Source organism: Myotis myotis, unplaced genomic scaffold (genome assembly GCF_014108235.1).
Source record: "Myotis myotis isolate mMyoMyo1 unplaced genomic scaffold, mMyoMyo1.p scaffold_m19_p_2, whole genome shotgun sequence".
NCBI classification, from domain to species: Eukaryota; Metazoa; Chordata; class Mammalia; order Chiroptera; family Vespertilionidae; genus Myotis; species Myotis myotis.
This window is the reverse complement of record NW_023416324.1, coordinates 10,424,685-10,445,791: the sequence shown is the minus strand read 5'-3', so window position 1 is coordinate 10,445,791 and position 21,107 is coordinate 10,424,685. Positions and strand designations below refer to the sequence as shown.

Here is a 21,107-nt window from a genome sequence, read left to right as displayed (position 1 = left end):
TTTTCAATTTTCTGTTATTAAATATTTAGATTTGCTCTCTGCTTCTCTCCACTAGACTCAGTCTGTTCATGCTGGGGACTCAGTCACCTATGGCTTAAGAGGCTCCGGAAATGGGTGTCCAGTGGAACAGACAAAGCAGGAAGGGACAGCATGAGAACCAAGCCCAGCCGAGGCAGACAGCACTGATGATAAGAAGGTTTCTGAGAGAAGCAGATGTCAAAGCTGGCCACTTCATTATGACGTCACCTCTCCGGTGCCAGACTTGGGGGCTAGGGCATCCCACCCGAACTTCAGGAGAGGGGCCAGAGCCTGGGGAAAGCTCCTAAACTGTCCTAAGCGCATTCCTGAAAGATGAGTGGGTCCCTTTCACCATGGCCACCAAAAGCCCACATTTCCAGAGAAAGGCATTGACATGTTCTTAGGATTCTTTCATTATATTTACCTCCAAGTTCTTCAGCTAATTAAAATGAATTATTGGTAGAAAATGGTATTGCTGAAGCCTTAAAACACAGACAACCAAAAAAACCAATGTGCTTTAGTAGTCAGAATCTTCCTAACCCTGAGGGTTTAAAGTGCACTTATTAACTGAGCTGCAAAACACAGGGCCAACCATCAAGCACAGTAGCCGTGGGGCATGCTAGCAAGTGGTTAGTGGCTCTAAATCAGACAAAGCCCAGTTAGATTCCTGACTCTGCCACTTCCTGAAGGTGTGATCCTGGACGAGTTAGCTAACCCCCTTGCAATTTCTGTCTCTTTAACTGCAAACTAGAGACACCAATGCCCACTTCACAAGTCGAGGGGTTGAAACTGCTGGTTTACTGCCCCGTGCACATTCCATCAATGTGAGCCACTTTATTAGCAGTCTGGTTTGGCAGGGAACTGCCATTGACTATTGAAGCTGAACCCACGTGGTCACTGAGCAGGAATGAAAACTCCGGTTACAAAAACCCGGAATCTGACCGTGACTGTGGACCTGTCCAGCGGCTGGAAATCACTGTTCACGGCCCTTCTCGAGACACGCCCGTCCTTTGAAGAAGGCACATTGCTGACATCCCAGGAGACTGCCTTTGGTTCTGTGGCCTTGTCTCTTCTTTGAGGAGAGGGAAGGAGTAAAGGGCACATACCGGCAAAGCTCAGGAGACACCCAGACCCAGAGATGGGATCTCTCAAATGCTTCAAACTCCTGTGGACTCTCCAGATGCAAAAGCACAAACTCAAAAGCATCCTGAAAGAAGGTGAAATCTGACGGTTTCACTGCGCCTGCTACTGCCCAGGCAGCGCTCTCTCTCTCTCTCTCTCTTTCTCTCTCTTTCTCTCTCTCTCGGTTAGAAGAAAATGGTATTGGAGTCAAAATGATCCATTTGGGATAGATCTATTCAAAGAAATGAGTATTTCAATTTTGTATTCACCGTTCATCGTAATATCACACACACACACACACACACACACACACACACACTTTATTTAAATTAGCTTTTGTTTTACTACAGTTAGAGTCACTGGGATTTCTCCATTTTGCGGGTGAAAAATAAGTCATGCTTCATACGGTGACAGAAGGTTACTAGAATTTTCATGGTGATTACTTCATAAGGTTTATAGATATCGAATTACTGTGCTCTACACCTGAAACTAATATAACATTGTATGTCAACTATACTTAATTTTTTAAATGGGTCATGATTCAAAGACGTGTGCACTGTTGGATGCCTAAACTCGAATATAATCGTTATGGCATTTGTTATCATGGGAAATGGTAAACAGCCTAAATGTCTCCAATAGCATGTTTTTTACAAATAAACTAGATGCCACCATACCATAGAACAATCTATAGCCATTCCAAGCAGTCTGGCAGAAAATGATCAGTCAAGTGAAATGAAATGGAATAATGTATACAATGTGCCGTGTGGTGAAAAAAAGCAGTTTGTAAAGAGGTAAGGATCCCATTTCTGTAAAAAAGACACATACAAAGAGAAAGGATGAAAGAATAGATATCAAAATGCTCAGTTGAATCCGGCCAGTATGGCTCAGTGGTTGAGCATCCACCCAGGAACCAAGAGGTCATGTTTTCATTCCTGGTCAGGGCACATGCCCCGGTTTCGGGCTCGTCCCCAGTAGGGGGTGTGCAGGAAGTAGCCTATTGATGTTTTCCTCTCATCAATGTTTCTCTTTCTCTGTCCCGCTCCCTTCCGCTCTCTCTAAAAATCAATAAAAACATCTTTTTTAAAAAAGTATATAACCCCTAAAAAACTAAAATACACACACACAAAAGGCTCAGTTGATTACCTCTGGGCTCTTGGAAATGAAGGTGACTTTTACTTTATTTGTTTGCATCATTGCATGTTTATATTTTTCTAAATCTCAGACATTAGAATTTTATTATAATGGTCATAAAAAGAAGTGCCCCCAAAGATGTGAATAATCCTTGGAACACCTGGGTCTTTGCTCTAATCCTATTCCCTAAACCTTCCCTCAGCACCAGAGCTTGCAATGCCAGGGCTGGAGCAGCCTTCTATGAGGAAGGGCCAAATATTCCATTTTTTCAGCAGCAAATCCTAATTTTGATTAATGCTGGGCATGTCACTTGTGACATTATCTAAGCATATTCATTAGAATCAGGAATGGAGTGGCTGCCATACCCATTGGCTCGGCTTGCCCAAAAGGAACATTGGAGAGTAGGAACTCAAATTAAAAAAACAAAAACAAAAAACCCTCCTTGGGGACATTCATGCTTACAGCTGTGACATTAGCATTGCTGTGGCATCAGGAATTTGAGATGAGCTGGCCATCACATGGATGGCTGGGTCATTTTATTTATAGGCTAAAGAAAGCTGCCAGCCCTTTGTTATGAACCTATAACCTGCCCTTGGCCCCCTCTCAGTGAGAAAGAAAGGACAAGCTCATCTTGAAACCTTAACCCATTGTAAGTCTATTCTCTACTCTTTTATTTTTTAAAATTTTTTAAATTGATTTTAGGGAGGAAGGGAGAGAGAGAGAAAGACAGAAACATCAATGATGAGAGAATCATTGATCGGCTGCCTCCTGATAATTGTTTAGATGGTTCAGGAGCTTTGCAGTCATGAAGTGATTGCCAGGCTGGTCTCCTTGCTGAACAACAGTAATTTACAAAGCTGGGGGAGCAATGCATTTGGTAACAAATCAAATGAAGATGAAAAGTGTCAAAAGAAGTAATATGACACCCCCTTTCCCAACTCACAGTTAAATATTCTTCCAGCTCTAACATGAGCACCTACAAGAAGCCTTCAGGTTTCAGAGGTTACCCTTAGAATAAGGACTGTCCTCTCGCTATCCTCAGATCAGGCCCTGGCATTTGAGAAAGAGTCTATGAATGAATGAATGAACTCATTTGTGAGTAAATGAATGTGAGAATGAATAGGTGAATGCATCTGCTCTGACAGCTCTTTGTAGATATGCCTACTCATGCATCTCACAAAAATGTTGGAAGATTTCCTGTGTGCCAGGCTCTTTTATGGGCACTGGAATACAAAGTGAGCAACACAGACAAGCTCCCTGCTTTCAGGAAGATAGTCAACCCACAAGGAAACCAATATGTACCTGATTTCAGATGGTGATGGCACCATGAAGAAAACACACAAGATTACATGAAATAGAGTACCTGGGGGTGCAGGGTGGTTGGAAGACAAAGGGAGCAGGGAAGACCCTTCTGAGAATGTAGCATTTGAGTTCTGACTTTGATGGACTATGAAAGTACAAGTGCTTACTTAGCTTATTTCAAGTGTTTTATTCTTGGAAATAAAATTTCAAGGACAAATCTGACATTGCCTTTCTCTTGACAGTGGGAGCTACCTATATTAATAAAAGGGTAATATGCTGATTAGACCAGGAGACCTTCCAGAAATCCTTCCAGACAAAGCCATGGTGGCAGGGCCGAGGCAGAGCCAGTTAGGGGCCATCAGGCCAGGAGGGGAGGGCAGTTGGGGGTGAGCAGGGTGGCAGGGGGGCAGTTGGGGGCTAGTAGGCCAGCAGGGGCGGGGGGCAGTTGAGGGCAAGCAGGCTGGCAGGCAGAGTGGTTAGGGATGATCAGGCAGGCAGGCAGGCAAGCGGTTAGGAGCCAGTGGTCCCGGATTGTGAGAGGGATGTCCGACTGCCGGTTTAGGCCCAATCCCACCCACAGGGATCGGGCATAAACCGGCAGTCAGACATCCCCCAAGGGGTCCCATATTGCAGAGGGTGCAGGCCAAGCTGAGGGACAACTCCCTCTCCCCCTGTGCATGAATTTCATGCACCGGGCCACTAGTATCTTATAATCACTGTTAGCTAGCAGGATACAGTGGTAAGCACATGAAATTTGCAACTGGACTACCTAGGTTCAAATCCTGCCTCCATCGTTTGCTAGCTACAGACCTTGGGGAAGTTACCTAAGCACTGGAGACTCAGTTTCCCCATCCAAGAATGGGGATGATGATGATAATGATGATGACAGTGATAATGATGAGGTTAATAAAAATACCTTTACAGAGAGATGGCTAGCTGACCATCAAAAATCCATGCTTCTTCTTCTGTAGTGTGAAGTTGTTGCTAAAAGGCAGCTGCTCAACCATGGGTTCCGTTTTCCAGTTCCTCTTGTACCCAGATGTGGCCAAGGGCAAATTTTTGCCACTGAGATGTAAACAGAAGTGATGTGTGTCACTTCCATGCCTGGGTCTCTGAGTTACCGTATGGAGAAAAACCACCCCTTTACCAGGAACGCCCTCCTTGGACTGTAAATGGGAGAAAAACAAACTTTGATTATGTTCGACTTCTGAAATTTTAGGGTATATTTGTTATAACATCTAGCATTATTATACTAACTAATACAAGCTTAAAGTGTGAAAATTGAATGTGTCATACATTGACGACTCAAAGTGAATGCTGGCTGAACACAACTGAGTACAGGGTTTGAATCTTATTAAATCAGTCTCATGAGACCAGGGCTCGTGTCGTGGAGGAGACTGCAACCGAGGTATGTGCCCTTGACTGGAATCAAACCCGGGACCCGTCAGTCCACAGGCCAACACTCTGTCCACTGAGCCAAGGGCATGAGATTTTAACCCTTTCCCCCTTCTCACCTTTCCAAAAGGGGATAATTTTTACTGTACTGAATGTTTATTTATTGTAAGGTTAGTGACTATAGGAAGAAAAATATTAGGCCCTCAGGACCTTACAGACCTGTTACCAAATTTTTTTTAATTGCCTGGGGATATAGGAGGAGAGAATCTTGCTCAACTAAGTAATCTCCCTCCTCCTTGAGCTCAGTTTGCAGTGAAGTTTGAAAATCAAGACCTTCCCCAGGGTATAAAACATCTTTTCTCTTTCCCCTTCTTCCTCCAGGACAGTTCTATAAGGAGGTCCCTGAAAGGCTTTTAGTTCTCAAGCATCTGAGAGGGAAAAAGAGAACTACATACCTCATATTTTCACCCACTTTAAAAATGAGATAATGAATATAAAGCTCCTAGCAAAACAAATGGCACATAGTAGGAATTTGACAAATGGGCCTGGCCTCGCTTTTGCTCATCAGCCCCTATTAGCTCACCATCCACTACAACATGATTGATAGCTTGTCTCCATTCTGTTTTTTCCTCTAAGATTCGAATTAATCCTAAATTAGACATTCCATGTCATTTACCTCTCTTCTGTAGCTCACACATTTTTTTACTCCCTGTACTTTTTTTCTGGAGATTTTCTTTGGACTTGTCTTGCAGTTCACTGCTGTTAATTAATTCTTTCTTTAGCTGTATCTTATCTGATGCATTGTGTTCTCCACTTTATTTCCTATAATTTTCAGTTCTAGATTTTCTACTTGGTTCTTTTTTTTAATCTGCTATGTCATTTTTTATCACTTCCTGTTTCCTGAAAAAATTTTTCAGCTTCGTTTGTATCTCATTGAACATAGTAAGTGCAGTTGTTTTATTGTTGATTTCTGATTACTCTAACAGCAGTAGTTCCCATGGGTCTGTTTCTATTGTCTGTTGTTTCTATTGACTCTTGCTCATGGTGTCTTATCTTTTGGTGTGCTGGTTAGCTTTATTTACTTATTGGATATTGTATTTTTAAACCTATTTGTTAAAATAATTTGAAGTCTAAGATGATATGTTCTTCCAAAGAGGATTTTCATTAGTGTCTAGCAAACACCTGAGGGTACTATCTGTCTAGGACAATTTAATCAAATTTGAAAAATTGAGGTTAGAAGGTCACGCTGATGGTTCAAAAACTGACTACAGTCTGTGCTACAGCTGGTTTATTTCCATTACCCTTTTCCCTAGACCATACCCCTTTTGAGCCTCAGCTAAAAATTGAAATTGTTTACCAAGATTACTACCCTTGATGGAATTCAAAATCCTACGTCGGTTCCCTATCTCTGAGAGACTGCCAAAAGTTCAGCTCAGTGTTTCAGCTGCCTATTTGATGTCAGCTAATGTTTCTGAGCACATGGATTCAGGCACAAATACCAATCCTAGGACTATTGGTTCTCCAAGACTGAACTTCATACTATGTCCACCTATACCTGCCTGAGTCCAGATAGAACAAAGTCTTCGGTTCCAGGTATCAGGAAGGATTGCTTTGAAAACAAATCCTCATACCTGAAAACTACAGCTAACCTTGTCACTTCTGCCAGGTGTCATTTTGCAAGGAAGACCAGACAGTTTACAAGCTAATCATTGCTCCTGCCTGCCTCATAAATTGGGAAACAAAGGTAGGGCAGTAAAGGGGGAAATGTTTTATTGTCCCCATTTTCAAAGGCAGTTTCCAGGTCAAAGCAGGTGAGTCGTAACAAAGATCAGAAACCAACACCCAGTCTGTTCCACCCCCCTGAATTTCCTCCTGTAGTGGGGGACTTTACCCCATACGGAAAGCCACTTCTTCTCTAAGAAATATGCAAAGTAGACTCTGGGCCATAAGGGAGAGGACAGTGGGAGACAGGTGCATGCCAGGTTCATAAGTCTCCCTAAGGATTGGATGATCCCATATCTTGAATTTTCAGGACATTCATAATCATCCAAGTTACCACTAATTAAGCGTTCACCCCTATGCTGAAGCATGTTCATGCATTATTTTATTTAATCCTCACACAACTCTCTAATAAAGATTCTATCATTTTTGTCACTTTCTGAGGCCCAGAGAGGTTAAGACCCCTGCCATGGCCACCTAGTTAGGAAGCAGCAGGTCTTTGGTTTGACACGTCAGTGATCCTTCCCTGCCTAAGACGTGTTTCTAGACACTGAGAGACAGAGAGGGAGCAGAGGGCTTCCCTGGGGCCCAGGCTCACTCAGAGTCAGCTGAGGAAGTGAACCCCAGAGCAAAGAACACCAGGAAGAGGAGAGGGTTTCTCTGAAAGCAGCAGGGTGGGTGCAGATGGCAGCCTGGACACACCTGTTCCACCACCTAGATGGCCGTTCATGGGGTAAGTGTCATGCTCTTTCAGTTGTTATTTTCTTCTCATTTCTTCAAAGTTGTACAGAGGTCAACTCCCATCAAAGGGCTTCCCATGGATCCCTCTCCCCATCTTACCTTAGAATGAAGTCTGAAGAATGTTTTGTCACCAAGGCCCACCCCTTGGGAAGGCCTTTGCCAGGACAAGAAAAGTGCTGCCTCAATTTCATCAGTTTGAGTCGCTCTTTGTCCCTGCCCCCAAATAGATCTCCTATACTGACTTGTCACACTGCCTAAAATTCCACCAGCAGAGCTCCCAGAGCGCAAGACTTAGCAAGTAAAAATATAGGTAAGCAATGAATAGTTTCTAGTATAAGTGTTAATTGTTGTTTATCTGAAGTTCAAATTCAACTGACTGTCCTGAGTTTTATCTGACAACCCAACCTTTATAGATAGCTACTAAGAAGAGAATACAAATCTTGTGCACATATCATTCTTAAAAGTTGCGCAAGGTAAAGTATGTGAAGTGTCTGGTACTCAGTGAGGTTTAAATGCCCTTGGTGTTGGGCCATGGGGCTGTGGTCTGGTCTGGGTGATCCAGGACAAGTTGGTTTCTCTCTTTGCGCTGAGTTTCCCCTTCTGAAGGATGTGGACTTGCTCTGATCATCATTCAGGACCCCGAAGCAGCAGTGCCCAACTCCTTCATCTTTGTATACGAAGAAAGGGACTTTTCCTGCTACGGAAGCCGCGTCAGCTCAGTTTCCCACTGACTGTTTTCAGAGACCAGGATCACTTTGGTGGTTGTTGGGGCCACATGCTGAAAAGCTGAGATTGTCTTCAGCTGAGTGAAGCTGGAGCCGCGTTTCTGAGCCCCTGCTCTGCTGAATTCAAGTCCTGAAAGATGTTCTATCTAAAAAGAGAAGAGGAGGTTCCATGATGAAATAAATTTGGGAAACATTGTGATATATGTCTCCCCCGTCATCCCTTGTCAATTCAAATGCACGTGTTTGTATAAGAACATGTGCAGAATCAAATCCTGTTTCACTTTACTGAACGCCCCATTTTCCAAGCGTGTTTGCCAGTGGAACCCCTTGTTTGCAAAGCATCCCATCCAATAGCTGTCCCATGGGACTCACTTTGGGACACTAAGCTGTAAGCACCAAGGCTGCCATTATAGTGGGGTGTCTAAGGTGTTGGTCAAAACCAATTTCTTACTCCTGCGGTAACTTTGAATCAGGACAGGTACTAATTAGGATTCAGGGAAATACAGCATAGATTTCCTTTTAACATTTATCTTATTTTCTATTTGGAAATGGATGGAGAGCCTGGGAACTGTGTAAGGCAACCAAGTGGGGTTAACAACAGAACAGACTCAGGTCTGTGCTCCCTGGAATGTGCTGTGCAGTGGACAGTGGAGAGGTGTTTTGAGATAGGCACATGTCGTCTCCAAGCCACGAGTACCCAGAAAAGGAAGAGGTGAATCCTTGTTCTACCCCTTCCTACCTGGGTGACCTTGGGCATGCTCATCAATGTTTCTAAACCTTAAGATGCCACATCTGAAAACCAGGCCCAGTTACACCTACCACATGAAGAGTAAATGAAGGACCATTCGAGAATGCCTCGCATGATGCCTGACACATAGGAGTTGCCATATATATATATATATATATATATATATATATATATATATATATAAGATCTGAACCAGTTGTTGAAGCAAAGAAACAGAAGTGTCCTCATGTTGACAAGATTAGAATTGATGGGGATGACAGCCAGGCATGGAGTACTGATGGGGGACAGAAACAGGCCGTGGGGTAGTCTCATGTGCATAGGACAAGGCAGATCAAAGGAGTACGAATCAGAGAAGCAAAATGTTGGCAAATTTTAAGGCCAGTAGAAGCCACGACAAGACTGGAAATGCTGGCAGTCAACCTGAAGACTGAGTGGAACAGCTTGGGGCCCATCGTAGGCCTCTGAGGACACAGAAAAGAGCCATGAAAGACTTCTTTATGGATCAGATTTCTCTCTGGGCGTCAGCAAATTAGTCATTACCTGCCTTATTCACCATCAAAGTGTAATGTGAGGATAAAATGAGATTTTGTAAGTGGCAGGGCGTTTTTGAAACCTTGTCAAGTATTCAATGAAATACACTCATATAGATAAACATCGAAAGTAAAAGAAATACATAAAAACAGTTATTTGTATCAAAGTCAGTGTTTTTTAATGGGTGTTCATTGAACTCCCTGACAATCTGGCCTAAGAAAATGCTCATTCTGTAAATCTAATACCTGCCTGGCTGCAGAAAAATCCCATCTCGGTCACATTTTCCAAAGCCCTTCTCTCTCGAGGATTGTGCAAAAGCTCTCGAGACTTGTGCAATCTAGAACATTCTGGGAGAGACCTACCAATTGTCAGCCCACACTGGACTTGCTAGGTTCACCATTCTAGCCTACCTTGAAGGTGGCATTTCTGATGCCTTCGAGCAAACTGTGAGCACAGGAGGTCCTTGTCCAGTCCAGGAGTTGCTGTGTCTGGGGTCAGAACTCCCTCTGCTCAGCTCATAATGATTCCCATCAGAGGTCCTGCCTGCTCCACTTTTCTGGAACTCTTAAAATTTCTCTGTCCTAAAGTTATTATTCTCTGGGGAAGCTCTCTTAAATTTCCCTTCTGTCCCCTCCCTACGGGTTGCCTATCCCTTGGTGCCCTATATTCGCTCAGACAATCTCACTCTGGTCATCAATTGTGGGGGAGACTCTGCTGAAAGGGGGCCTGGAAACTTCTGCCTCTGACTACTTTCTTGGGATGAAGGAGGAGGAATTATCCACCATTATGAGAACAAAAATACAGACTTATCTGTAAATGTCACATATATACAAGTGATATATCCTTCACCTCCTTAAACAAAGTCTGATTTAAGGTGAATTGCTTGGATTGATTTCCATTTTATTTTTAATAAGAGATCCTTTTTTTTTTTTTTTTTTTTTTGGCCAGTAAACTTACACTGCTTTGACCTTAGTACCAATCACGTGCTTTGACCTTAGTACCAACACCAACTGGAGTAGTTGCTGGCTTGGTTGTTTTAGAAGTTGTTTTCTTGAAGATAAATGGGCACTGCTGACTCTGTAGGGCAAAGACAGTCCCCACAGAAGGTGAACAAAAAAAGAAAAATATTCCAAGCCCACCCTTCACCCCTGCACGACCCTCAGCGCGCTTACATTTGGAACGTATTCTGTCTTTCCTTCCTCTTTTTTTCAGGCCATAGCTGCTCATTTTAGAGGACAAGGTCACTGTCAAGGAAAATCCACACAATCCTGGTGATTTTTCCTGTGACCAGGAACAAGGCTGGGGCAAGGCTGCAAACCAGGACTTCACTCTGAGATGGAAATAAATCTTGAGGCCTCTCTGCAGAGGAGGGTGGCTTGATTGCTGGTGAGATGATGTTGTGCTATTTTTTTATTAAAGAGAAAAGTAAAATCAAGGCCAACAGAGAAAAGAGAGGGAGAAGGCAGGTGTGTAGCAGTGGGGAATTGCAACCCACCCCATCATTCTTTTGACATTGTTTCTGCTGATGCTGACTCTGACTAATATGTAGCTTGTAGATCAGTGGTTCTCAACCTGTGGGTCGCGACCCCTTTGGTGGTTGAACAATCCTTTCACAGGGGTTGCCTAAGACCATCCATCCTGCATATCAGATATTTACATTATGATTCACAACAGTAGCAACATTACAGTTATGAATTAGCAACAAAAATAATTTTATGGTTGGGTCACAACATGAGGAACTGTATTTAAAGGGCCAGAAGGTTGAGAACCACTGTTGTAGATAAAGAGCATGTTTGTATAAGAATCCTCAAAACTAACTTCAAAAGATGCAGACTCTGATGTCCAGGCAGTCCAGCTCCAAGGGATTTGCTGACCTTCAAATAAAAACCAGGAGGATGCACCCCAGATCATCATTTCACTAGTTTCAAGGTCCTTACCAGAATAGACTTTCCAGCCCCTTGATTTATTTGTTCTGCTTTCCTTCTCCCTCCTTATAAAAACCTGTGCCTACACTGAGGCAGGTGGCCAACACGTGAATAAACCTCTTTCCTTTCACACCAGCACCTGTCTTACGAGTTTGGCTTTAGTTGCATCAGGCAGCTGGCCCTGGGTTTCAGTTACAGGTGGAGCTCTTTTCCAGAGAAAACACTAATGCTTCAGGATTATCAAAAGGTTGAGAACCACTGATCAAAGGTGACCAGGAACTTGCTGTCCAGTGTGACTCAGAGGAAAACACAAATGCATAGCCACAGGGCTGAGGGAAAACCCAAACTGATGCAAGAGGCTATCCCTGTAGAAGGGGTGGGATTGGGGCCATGGAGGTTGTGTTGGGGGGACTAAATGACTGATCCATGAACACATTCAGCAAATACTAACTCCTGTGAGAGCCACGTTGGCAAGGCTTACCTAAAGTCAGACCACCTTTGGACTTCGCAGTCATGTGAGCCAAGAAACATCCTTTATTTGTGAGCTATGCAAACTTGAGTTGAGTTATCTGACTCTAGAACCAGAGATTCCTAGGCACAGACACTCTTTTGATCTCCGTTAGGCAGATGAGGAAACTAAAAACCAGAGACATGAAGTTGGTTGCTCAAGGACACACAGCTAAGGTTTAAACACAGCTCTGTTGGACCAGCCAGTCTGCTCAAACACAGCCTTCCCACTAGTGATTCAAAGCCCAGGTGCCCAGGAACCTCCATTACTTCTAGTCAAGTGTCTTCCTCCCAGGGGGACTCTGCAAAGGCCAGTACTAGACATTGTGAAAAAAAAAAGGGGCTGGTTTGACAGCCTCCTGACCTTGGCCTAACCACCCTGCAGAGTAGCTTAATGGGTCACAGGCTGTGCTTGGGAAGATTAATGTTCACATGGTCCAGTGGTCCTGATCCCAGGTCTGTGCTCCCTGGAATGTGCTGTGCAGTGGACAGTGGAGAGGTGTTTGGAGATAGGCACATGTCGTCTCCAAGCCTCGAGTATCCAGGACAGCATGAGTCTGAGGAGGCGAGAGTTCATGGGTTTAATCTCAAGAGAGAGATGCCAGGCTACACGCCCACACTCTCAATCCCCACCTCTGCCTTCTGTCCCATATTTACCAATTCTTCCTCTTATTTTTTCTTCATGTCCCTTCCCCCCTTCCTCCTCCTCCTCCTCCTCCTCCTCCTCCTCCTCCTCCTCCTCCTCCTCCCCTTCTTCTTCTTCTTCTTCTTCTTCTTCTTCTTCTTCTTCTTCTTCTTCTTCTTCTTCTTTTTCTTCATACATCTCCTCTTTCCACAACGGTTCCAGAACAATTTACAGAAAATATATACAAGGACTAGATAAATCATAAACTAGAAAAGGAAGTGCAGACCATTAAGATGGGCATGGACTGCAGTACCACATGCCAAATGCGATATTCCACAGTTGCTATCATTGAGCTTTCTGGTGGCCAAAGCAAAGATGGGAAACAGTCAATTATATAGTTTCATAAGCTTATTTCTTGAGTATCCTTTGAAGGAAGACAACAAAATAGCCCCAAAATACAGCTCTTGAGAGCCTCTAGAAAGCAGAGTCAAATGCAAGGTTCTGATGAGTTAGGTGATTCAACAGCATTTCCCAAACTCTCAAAATCTCAGCTATACTAGTGCACAGCATTAATAACTGTTCCAAAAAAAGAGAGTTTCACAGGCAGATTCATTTGAGATAAAATCAGAATTAAAAAGCCAAGCTAGCTTTTTAAGTTCAGAATTTCCAAGAGCTTTTCACACTCTAATGCCATGTGATCCTCCAACCGGATGGAACCTTCCTCTACACCCACCCCCAGTTTTCTCAGGAGTGTCTTCTAGACGCTCACAGAAAGCTAGAGACCGTGTTTGAGATGCATGGACCACAGTGTGAGGAATGCTGGTCAAGAGGAATGGCTGAGCTGACCGCCTCCAAATAAAAGTTCTCTCAACCAGGCATGTAGTAGAGTTGGCCATCTGATGATTTAAGGCAACAGTGTCCGACATGGCCCAGACTTTAGGTCCGGATACTCTCAAGATGAAATAAGAACGCTTCTTTCTCAAGCTCCTCTTCTCCTTCATCTAAACAACTGGAGGGCGTGGGAAAGAGGCTACAAAGGGTGAAGTCGAGACCCTCTCACAGCCTGTGAGTGACTCCATCTCCACCAAGATGGGGTCAGGTGTGCTCCCTTAGGGGCCTGGGTCAGGTGCATAGGTGGGGTTCCCTTTGCCACTGGCTTAGCTGCATGGAATTAAAGGAACAGTTAAGAGAATGGAGTCTTAAAGACATGCTACATGGGTCCCAAGAGACAGAAGTAGGTCAAGGATGAGTTTCAAGTTGAAGTCTGAACTAGAAAGAGATAGGGGCTGGGAGGGAAATGGGTCTGGACTCTAGAATCATTCTGAACTCAAAAAATGTGGACCGACTGGCCTTGGTCTCAGGGGCAGCCTTTTGCCGCTGGAGGAGCCTCCGTGTGTGTGTGTGTGTGTGTGTGTGTGTGTGTGTGTGTGTGTTTGTGCTCGCGCACGCAGGACCAGAGCTGGAGGACCATGGGGGGACTGGGGAGCACTCCAGTCGCGCCTCTCATTCTCAGTGAGGCTTAGGAAGGTGACGTTCCCTTCGCAATGCCACATATCTAGCTCCGGGCACACTGGTCCCAGCGGTTTAGGACACAGTCCCATCTTCCTGCTCCCCCATAACAACCAGATGGAATAAAGGCTGAGCTCTCTGTAAACTTTATTCAAATACAGGAAAAAAATATGGACCTACGGGTTCCTTACCTGGTTTGTAACCTTGGGAGTAGATGCAATTTGATAATTCTGAGTCGGACAAAAGTGGTTTCATCTATCGCTCATCAATGATAGTTCCCAACCTTCATGCCTTAAATCAAGTTCATAAACAACTCAGCGTAGATTAAAGTTTGGGACCTAAACCACCAGATGCTCTGAGCCAAAAAGGCAGATAGAGGAGATAACACGCAGACTGCAACTTTGAAAGGGCAGGATATGAGAAGCACATGTCCACGGATGCCCGTCACAGGACTGTTAGTAACAGTGGAAAATGGAGGAAAGACTCAGCATTCCTGTCACGGGAGCTGATTAGATAAAATATGCTATGTTCATATGACAGAACAACCTTCACGAATGATTTGAAGTGTATTTATTAATATGCAAAAGAGATGTAAGATAAGCTATTAAGTAAAACGCACATTACCGAAATATAAGTAGCAGAGTCCAGTTTTAATGAAAGAAAGGGTTTTGTGCAGGTATGCAATGAAAGAAGTCTAAAGGCACATATCAGAATTAGAGCTGGTTCTCTGTGGGCTCTGAGATCGCTGATTACTGATGCCCTTCTCTTTATGATCATCAGTGATTCCTTTTTTTCTTACATTAAGCATGGTTTTTTAAAAACATAATTATTCTTAAAAGCAGAAAAATAAAACAAGTGCAGTTTCCAACTTCCTGCAGTTGGTACCTAAGGCACTTTCTCTTCGCATCATTTCACCTCCCTCCCTCCACGCTTGATCTTCATTGTCCTGTTGTTGTCAGTTTGGTTCCTTATCCTCTTCCTCTGTCTCCCCCACCAATCCATCCTCAGACACACAGGTGCTTTGAGAGGGATGGAGGTGTGGCCAGCAGGGTCCTCAGGAGCCCAGAGGTCGGAACTCTGGAATAAGGCTTGGGTGATGGGCATTTGGCTGGGACAGGGCTCTCTGCAGCTACTGGAGTGTGGAGTGAGAGTGGGTTGTCAAGATCAAAGACCAGGCATGGATCTGACAGCTTGACCTCTTGACATTGCTGCTCCCTCACTCCTTTCCCAATGAACTTGATGCAGAGCCTAAAACTCAGGTCCAAAGTGTCTTTTGGAAGGTGTGGGTCTGTGGTTACCAGCACAGGAGGAGTTCTGAGTGGTCCATTTCAAGAGAACTGGGCTCCGATTTCCCCACTGGTAGCCGGGTGTGAAATTCTAACCCAGCTTGAGACTGAGCTTCTCAAACTCCTCCTATAACCCCCCCCCCCCCCCCCCAGAGTATTTGAAGTCACAGGATGAAAGAAATTGCATTTCAAAGGGGGGAAAAATGTACTGAGAATTAATGAGTTCATATTTGTATAGCAATTAAAAAACAAACACGTTTTATTTGGAGATTTGGATCGGACTCTGAGTTTTTGAATTATAATGTTACAGCAAGCACAAATATAACACAGACAAGAATGAGGAATCTAAATGAATTCAACATTTTAAGGCTCAGGAGACAGGGTGTACTTCTCCGGGGACAGACCTGCTCCAGGCTGTGCTCCAGATCCTGCCCACATTCACTGCTCCTTAAGAAGCACTGGGGGTGGGGGGATGGGGGGAGAGTCAATGGAGAAAAAGGGGCACATCTGTAATACTTTCAACAATAAAGACAAATTTAATTTTTTTAAAGAAAAAAAAAGTACTGGAAGAGCAGATCACCAAAGTGTCTTATCTCGTGTCCCTGCAGGGATCAGTTACATTGAGGTCACTTACAAAGCCAGGTGCATACATTACTGAGCTCCCCTGAGCAGGTCTGGATGGAGGTGCAGGGTTAAGTAATCGCCCACAATTCCCTACAGTGTATTTGTCTCCGTTTCATCAAATTTAAAAACGGAGCCTCAATGAGATGGAAATGACTCCCTCAAGGCCACCCAACTAGTAAAGTGACAGGAGCCAGATATCCAGCTATAAAGCCAGTTAAGCCCAGGCACCTGGAAGGGACAAAGTGATGTCCCAAGGTGGTAGGATGGGGCCACATGAAGGATCAGGCTGTTAAAAGCCGTCGTTTCTCAGGGAATGGAACTTTCTCAAAGAAAGGTTCACATTCCGCTTAATGTATTTCTGTAATATTTGGATGGTTATAATCAATGTATTTTCTTCACTGTCTTTTCCCAACAATTTCACACGGTTATTCTTTAGACACTAACCCAAAGTAACTGCCCTTGGTCTGACTTCGACCTCACCCAGCTATCTTCCTGATTATTTGGCTTCCAATAGAGCTGGCCAGCGGAAGAGGGGCACAGGCCAAGCTGACGTCACCGTATTGACCACTGGGATCTCTATTTCTCAGTATAAATGAATGCAGCTCAACAAATATTTTCTCTTCCTATGCCCAGTTTTCCCCAGGGCTTAGCAAACAGAAAGGAGCATTATAAAGTGCCAGTCAAAGCAGAGAAGAGAAACCGTATCTTTTAGTCTGGGACACACAGGCACTGGCTCACTCTTGGCCACGTGCAGGCTGGTTGTCTGGTTGATGTTTGACCCTGAGTCAGACAGCAAATAAAGGCTTCTTCATCTCTTGCTATGTTACAATTTCCCTTGCAAGGGGCAGAAGTCCAACTGACACTGGCTCTAGAATAAATATTGGGGTGGATTTTAGAGGTTAATATAACGGGGAAAAAGCCAAAGATAGAGCTCTGGCTTCAGGCATGGCTGGATCTGGGCATTAAAACAATGTCATCAGCACTTTTTCTGACTCCTCTCTATTTTTTTTATTATTATTATTATTATTATTATTATTATTATTATTATTATGTGTGTGTGTGTGCACGCACTGACCTTACTCTTAGGCAGTTTCTTTGCATGCAGTGGTCCTGGCAGCTCCAGAGTTCCATCCCCTAGTTTGGAAATCAAGCAGAGAAATTTCTTAGTAGACCCAACACAAGTCCCAGAATTGAATTTTATTGGCTCGGCTTAGATCAGATGCCTATGTCTGAAGCAATGGCTATCGCCGCAGGACAGAATATGCTGATTGGTCTTCCCTGCCTCACATCACCTCCCGCTTCCACAGAACCGGGAACCACACAGAATGACAGTGGGGAGCAATGTTTGCCCAAAGGGGACTCAGGCCACTGTAGAAGGAAACACGGGTGCTTGGCATGGGGGCAAAACAGATGCCCAGCGCTCCACCTGAGATCCCTTTCATCTTGATCTGGGGGAAACAGAATGGAAAGAAATAATTGACAGTCAAACTGAAGACTAAGGAGAAGAGATGCCATGGTGGGGGATGGGGAGAATTAGATTTCCGAGACAGAGGGTCCAGGGGAGGGTGAAGTGAGAGGGCACTGCCTGCCCCTTGGGGTGGGGAAGAGCTGGATCAGAAGAGCTGGAATCTTCGTGGCTCTCAACAGGTGACCTGAGCAGCAAAGAATCGCTCTGCACGTCCTGAGCGAAGCAATTGTCTGAGGGAATGGATTGTGCCACCCCACCCGCCCTCTGACGTTCAGGGCAAGGTAAAGGGATTACGTTTTCTTAACTGCCGTGCTGCTTGCCTCTCAGTCCCACGGAGTCCTGTTAACTTGAGTCACCTTCCTGGAAGCTTATTGCCCACACACAAACTGATGAGATTGAGTTCCTGGACACCAGAGGCTGGGAACCCGACCTTGGACGCCAATAGATTCCTGCCCCGTGGAAGGCCCCTTGGCAGGCAGCCAGCAGGCCTGCCCTGACCCAGCCTGCCTCTGCTTCCAGGCCCCGGGGCCTCCTTTCTACTGGGCCAGGATTCCAGGGGCCGCAGATAGGACCCCCGGCAGGGGGCTTCCTCAGAGACGGCCAGATAAATGGCAGCTGTTCTGTGCAATGTGATGTGCCCAGCACACCCCTAATGGTGCCTGTCCTTAGGTATGTGAAGAGCATCGCAGGGCACCGATGAGATGCTCGGGAAGCAGTAACTGTAAACCGACTGTTCGGCTGGGCTTCCCTCACCCACCTTCTCAGAACACGTTCCCATCTCTCTTTTTCATGGGCCACCTGCTCATAAATGTGTTCAAAGCACAAACACACATTTGCCCCCACAGAGCCTGACATCCAAAAGGTTTAGTCCGAGACCGCCTGCGGCAGCGCTTCTGAAAGCGGGGCCCCCAGTCCACCTGTGTTAGAGCGACAATGTTCACCTGTAGATTCTCAGACCCCATCCAGACCTGCCGGGTGTGTCTCTGGGTTTGGGGGCTAGAGCTCTGCCTGTTAAAAGGCTCCAGGGGTGGCCTGGTGGCGGTGCTGGTGGGAATTCACCTGCCCCGAGGCACCTGGCCCCAACTGGACGGTTCTGATTCACTTATAGGCCCTGCCCACTTTGGCCCTTCCATCAGGTAATTCAAAGTCTCCAGGCCTGCTGGTTACTGATTAACTCTAGCAAAGAAATAATAATAATTGAAGGGCAACACAAGCCCAGAGACAGGCTGAGCAGCCCTGGGAGAGCGGTGCCAGACGGCTGTTATCACCAGGCACCCAACAGAAGGAAAAGGAGGCTTGATACGCCGCCTCAGGTCAGACGTGGTCCCGCAGCACCTTGTCCATGCCCAGGCCCTGAGCTGCCGGGTCCCACCGGCTCCCCTGCCCGGAATGGCCTGCACCGAGGCCCCACAGCAGCCAGCCCCGCACCAGCCCCAGCCCCTCTCGGCAGGAGCCACCACCACCACGGACACCGCAGGCCCTGCTGGGGGTCATCGCGGCTCCGTGGGTCCCGACCCGGAGTGCCTGGTGTGCCGGGAGCCCTACAGCTGTGCCCGACTCCCCAAGCTGCTGGGCTGCCAGCACTCCTTCTGTGCTGTCTGCCTGAAGCTCCTGCTGTGCCCGCAGAACGACACCTGGTCCGTCACCTGCCCGCTGTGCCGCAAGGCCACCGCCGTCCCCGGGGGCCTCATCTGCGGCCTGCGTGACCAGGAGGCCGTGGTGGGGCGGCTCGCCCGGCCGTGCCCAGAAGTGTGGCTCTGTCCTCAGGAGCTGGTGAGTCCCGCCGCCCTGACAGCAGGGCACCCCGGCTTGGCAGGAGAGGATGGGCAGGACGTGGCAAGTGCCAACCGTGTGGCAGCCCGGCGCCTGGTGGCACACCTGCTCCTGCTGGCCTTGCTCATCGTCCTCATCCTGCCCTTCATCTACCCCGGGATCATGCAGTGGACGCTCACCTTCATCATCGCCCTGGCCCTGCTGGTGGCCACCCTCTTCTGCTGTCACCCCCGCAGCCAGGGCAGCGGCCGGCCCTGCCCCAGGACCCTCTTCTGCGGGGAGCAGAAACACAGCGAGATCTCCTCCGTTGCCTGTGTGCACCCCGTCCAGGCACCCACAGCACCTTGTGCCTCTGCGGCCCCGATATTCTCCCAGTGAACAGGGTAAGGGGCTGTGAAGTTAGGCTGCTCCCTCAGGAGACGGACTGCCAGCCAGACTTGCAAGCTAAAGCCAGATGCTGTCTCGGATCCAGAACTATGTGCTTGGAGGACAGACTTATGCCTGCCCCGGGGACAGCGTGGCTAAGCTGTTCGGGGTGGGGAGGAGGCACAAATGACTTGAACACTACAAGGGGGGCTCCTGTTCCTCTGATTCCAGTGCCCCGGGTTTTTCTTTCTATACCTTGAGGAAAGTAGTGCAATATTAATGTATCGAAGAACCAATAGAACCAGAACTCCTCTTTTATTGTTTTGTAATTTATGCAGCTGGTTTTATTTTATTGCTTGGTTGGGGGCTGGGTTTTTGTGTTTGGGGTAGTTTGCTCATATTTCTGGCTGCTACACAATTTCCCTCCTGGGAAGTCAGAGCTCACGGGACGTCCTCCTGTGTCCCCGCCAATGCTGCCCATCTCATGCCCACCCGCCTTGCCAGTTTGGGTCTTCCATGGAGTCGCCCTGCCGTTCTTCCCCCCAAGAATGGAAGGAGAGAACTTGTATGAAGAAGCGGTACTTCTGATGCCAGCAGGAGCCCCCACGTTTAGTTGGCAGAGCTGGGGAGTGGGGAGGGAATGCGGGTGGCTCTGGGAATTTCCCTCAGCATCCCCCACCAGAATTTCCCAGTTCCGTGTCTTCTGGCCCTGACTTAACAGAGAATCTTGGAGTTGCAAGGGCTTCCCCCCTGCCGGCCCAGCTGCCCATCTGATGCACTGCCCCACACTCCAGAACTGGGAATTATGAGTGCTGCTTTCTTTCTTATTGCGTCTCGCTTTCCATTTGAGCATTTGTCATAAAGATAAGAGGCCTCGTAAACGCAGCGGTCCTCTCCAATAACCCCAACTTTCCCACCTCGCCCCGAGAGTCGCAGTCATCTGAAAGGCACCTGTGTTTTTTCTGGGTCATTTCTGCTCCGTAGCGTGGAGGAATGACCTTCCACCGTCACCAGGCCAAGCCGCAGCCGGGGAGACCCGTGGGGTGCAGGGGAGCAGAGGGTGAGAGATGACACGCTATTTCCTTCCAAAGCCATAATAGGAAAGCAGACTTGAGACCTCAGATGGGTTCTCCGAGCACAATCCTTTGTCCTGTCGCTACGGTTGACAGTACCTTTGTCGGGAGGGAGGTGCGAACTCTGTCACCGGAGCACAGGGGGTGGACCCTGTGTTGTTGAACCAGGTCCTGCCTCTCAGAACTTCACTTTCCCTGAAATGAGCTGGTAGAACTGGAATATTCCTAACACCCCTGCAGCCCAGGAGCTCAGGGCACTGCCGAGCCCCCAAACAATGGACATGCACAGGCCACATCTCCTGTGGCCTCATGCAAAGAGAGATTAAGGTATAAGTGTGGGTGCAATTAGCTGTTCTTGAAATCTGGGTGCCTCTCTTTTTCTCTTATAAGGTCCTTCCAGGGTAACTCGGTGACACCCACGCTATTGGCTTTATGGACTCCTGGTGCTGAGAGAGAAAGTGTGAGTGGATGCGGGCATGTGTTGCCCACACCGTTAAGACAAGGCCAAGTGGAATCCTG

The 21,107-nt window shown here is 46.6% G+C and overlaps 1 protein-coding gene across 1 annotated transcript; it reads left to right on the top strand.

Annotated features, from left to right (window-relative positions):
• Nucleotides 1-18,606: 18,606 nt before the first annotated feature.
• RNF186 (ring finger protein 186) lies at nt 18,607-20,223 on the top strand. Its single transcript, XM_036351582.1, has one exon. It carries the CDS (start codon nt 18,766-18,768, stop codon nt 19,525-19,527), a length of 762 nt encoding a protein of 253 aa, XP_036207475.1. The 5' UTR covers nt 18,607-18,765; the 3' UTR covers nt 19,528-20,223.
• Nucleotides 20,224-21,107: the final 884 nt, after the last annotated feature.

Excerpts from the sequence above, each read along its gene's own strand:
- RNF186 (XM_036351582.1), top strand. The coding sequence starts at position 18,766 with ATGGCCTGCACCGAGGCCCCACAGCAGCCAGCCCCGCACCAGCCCCAG.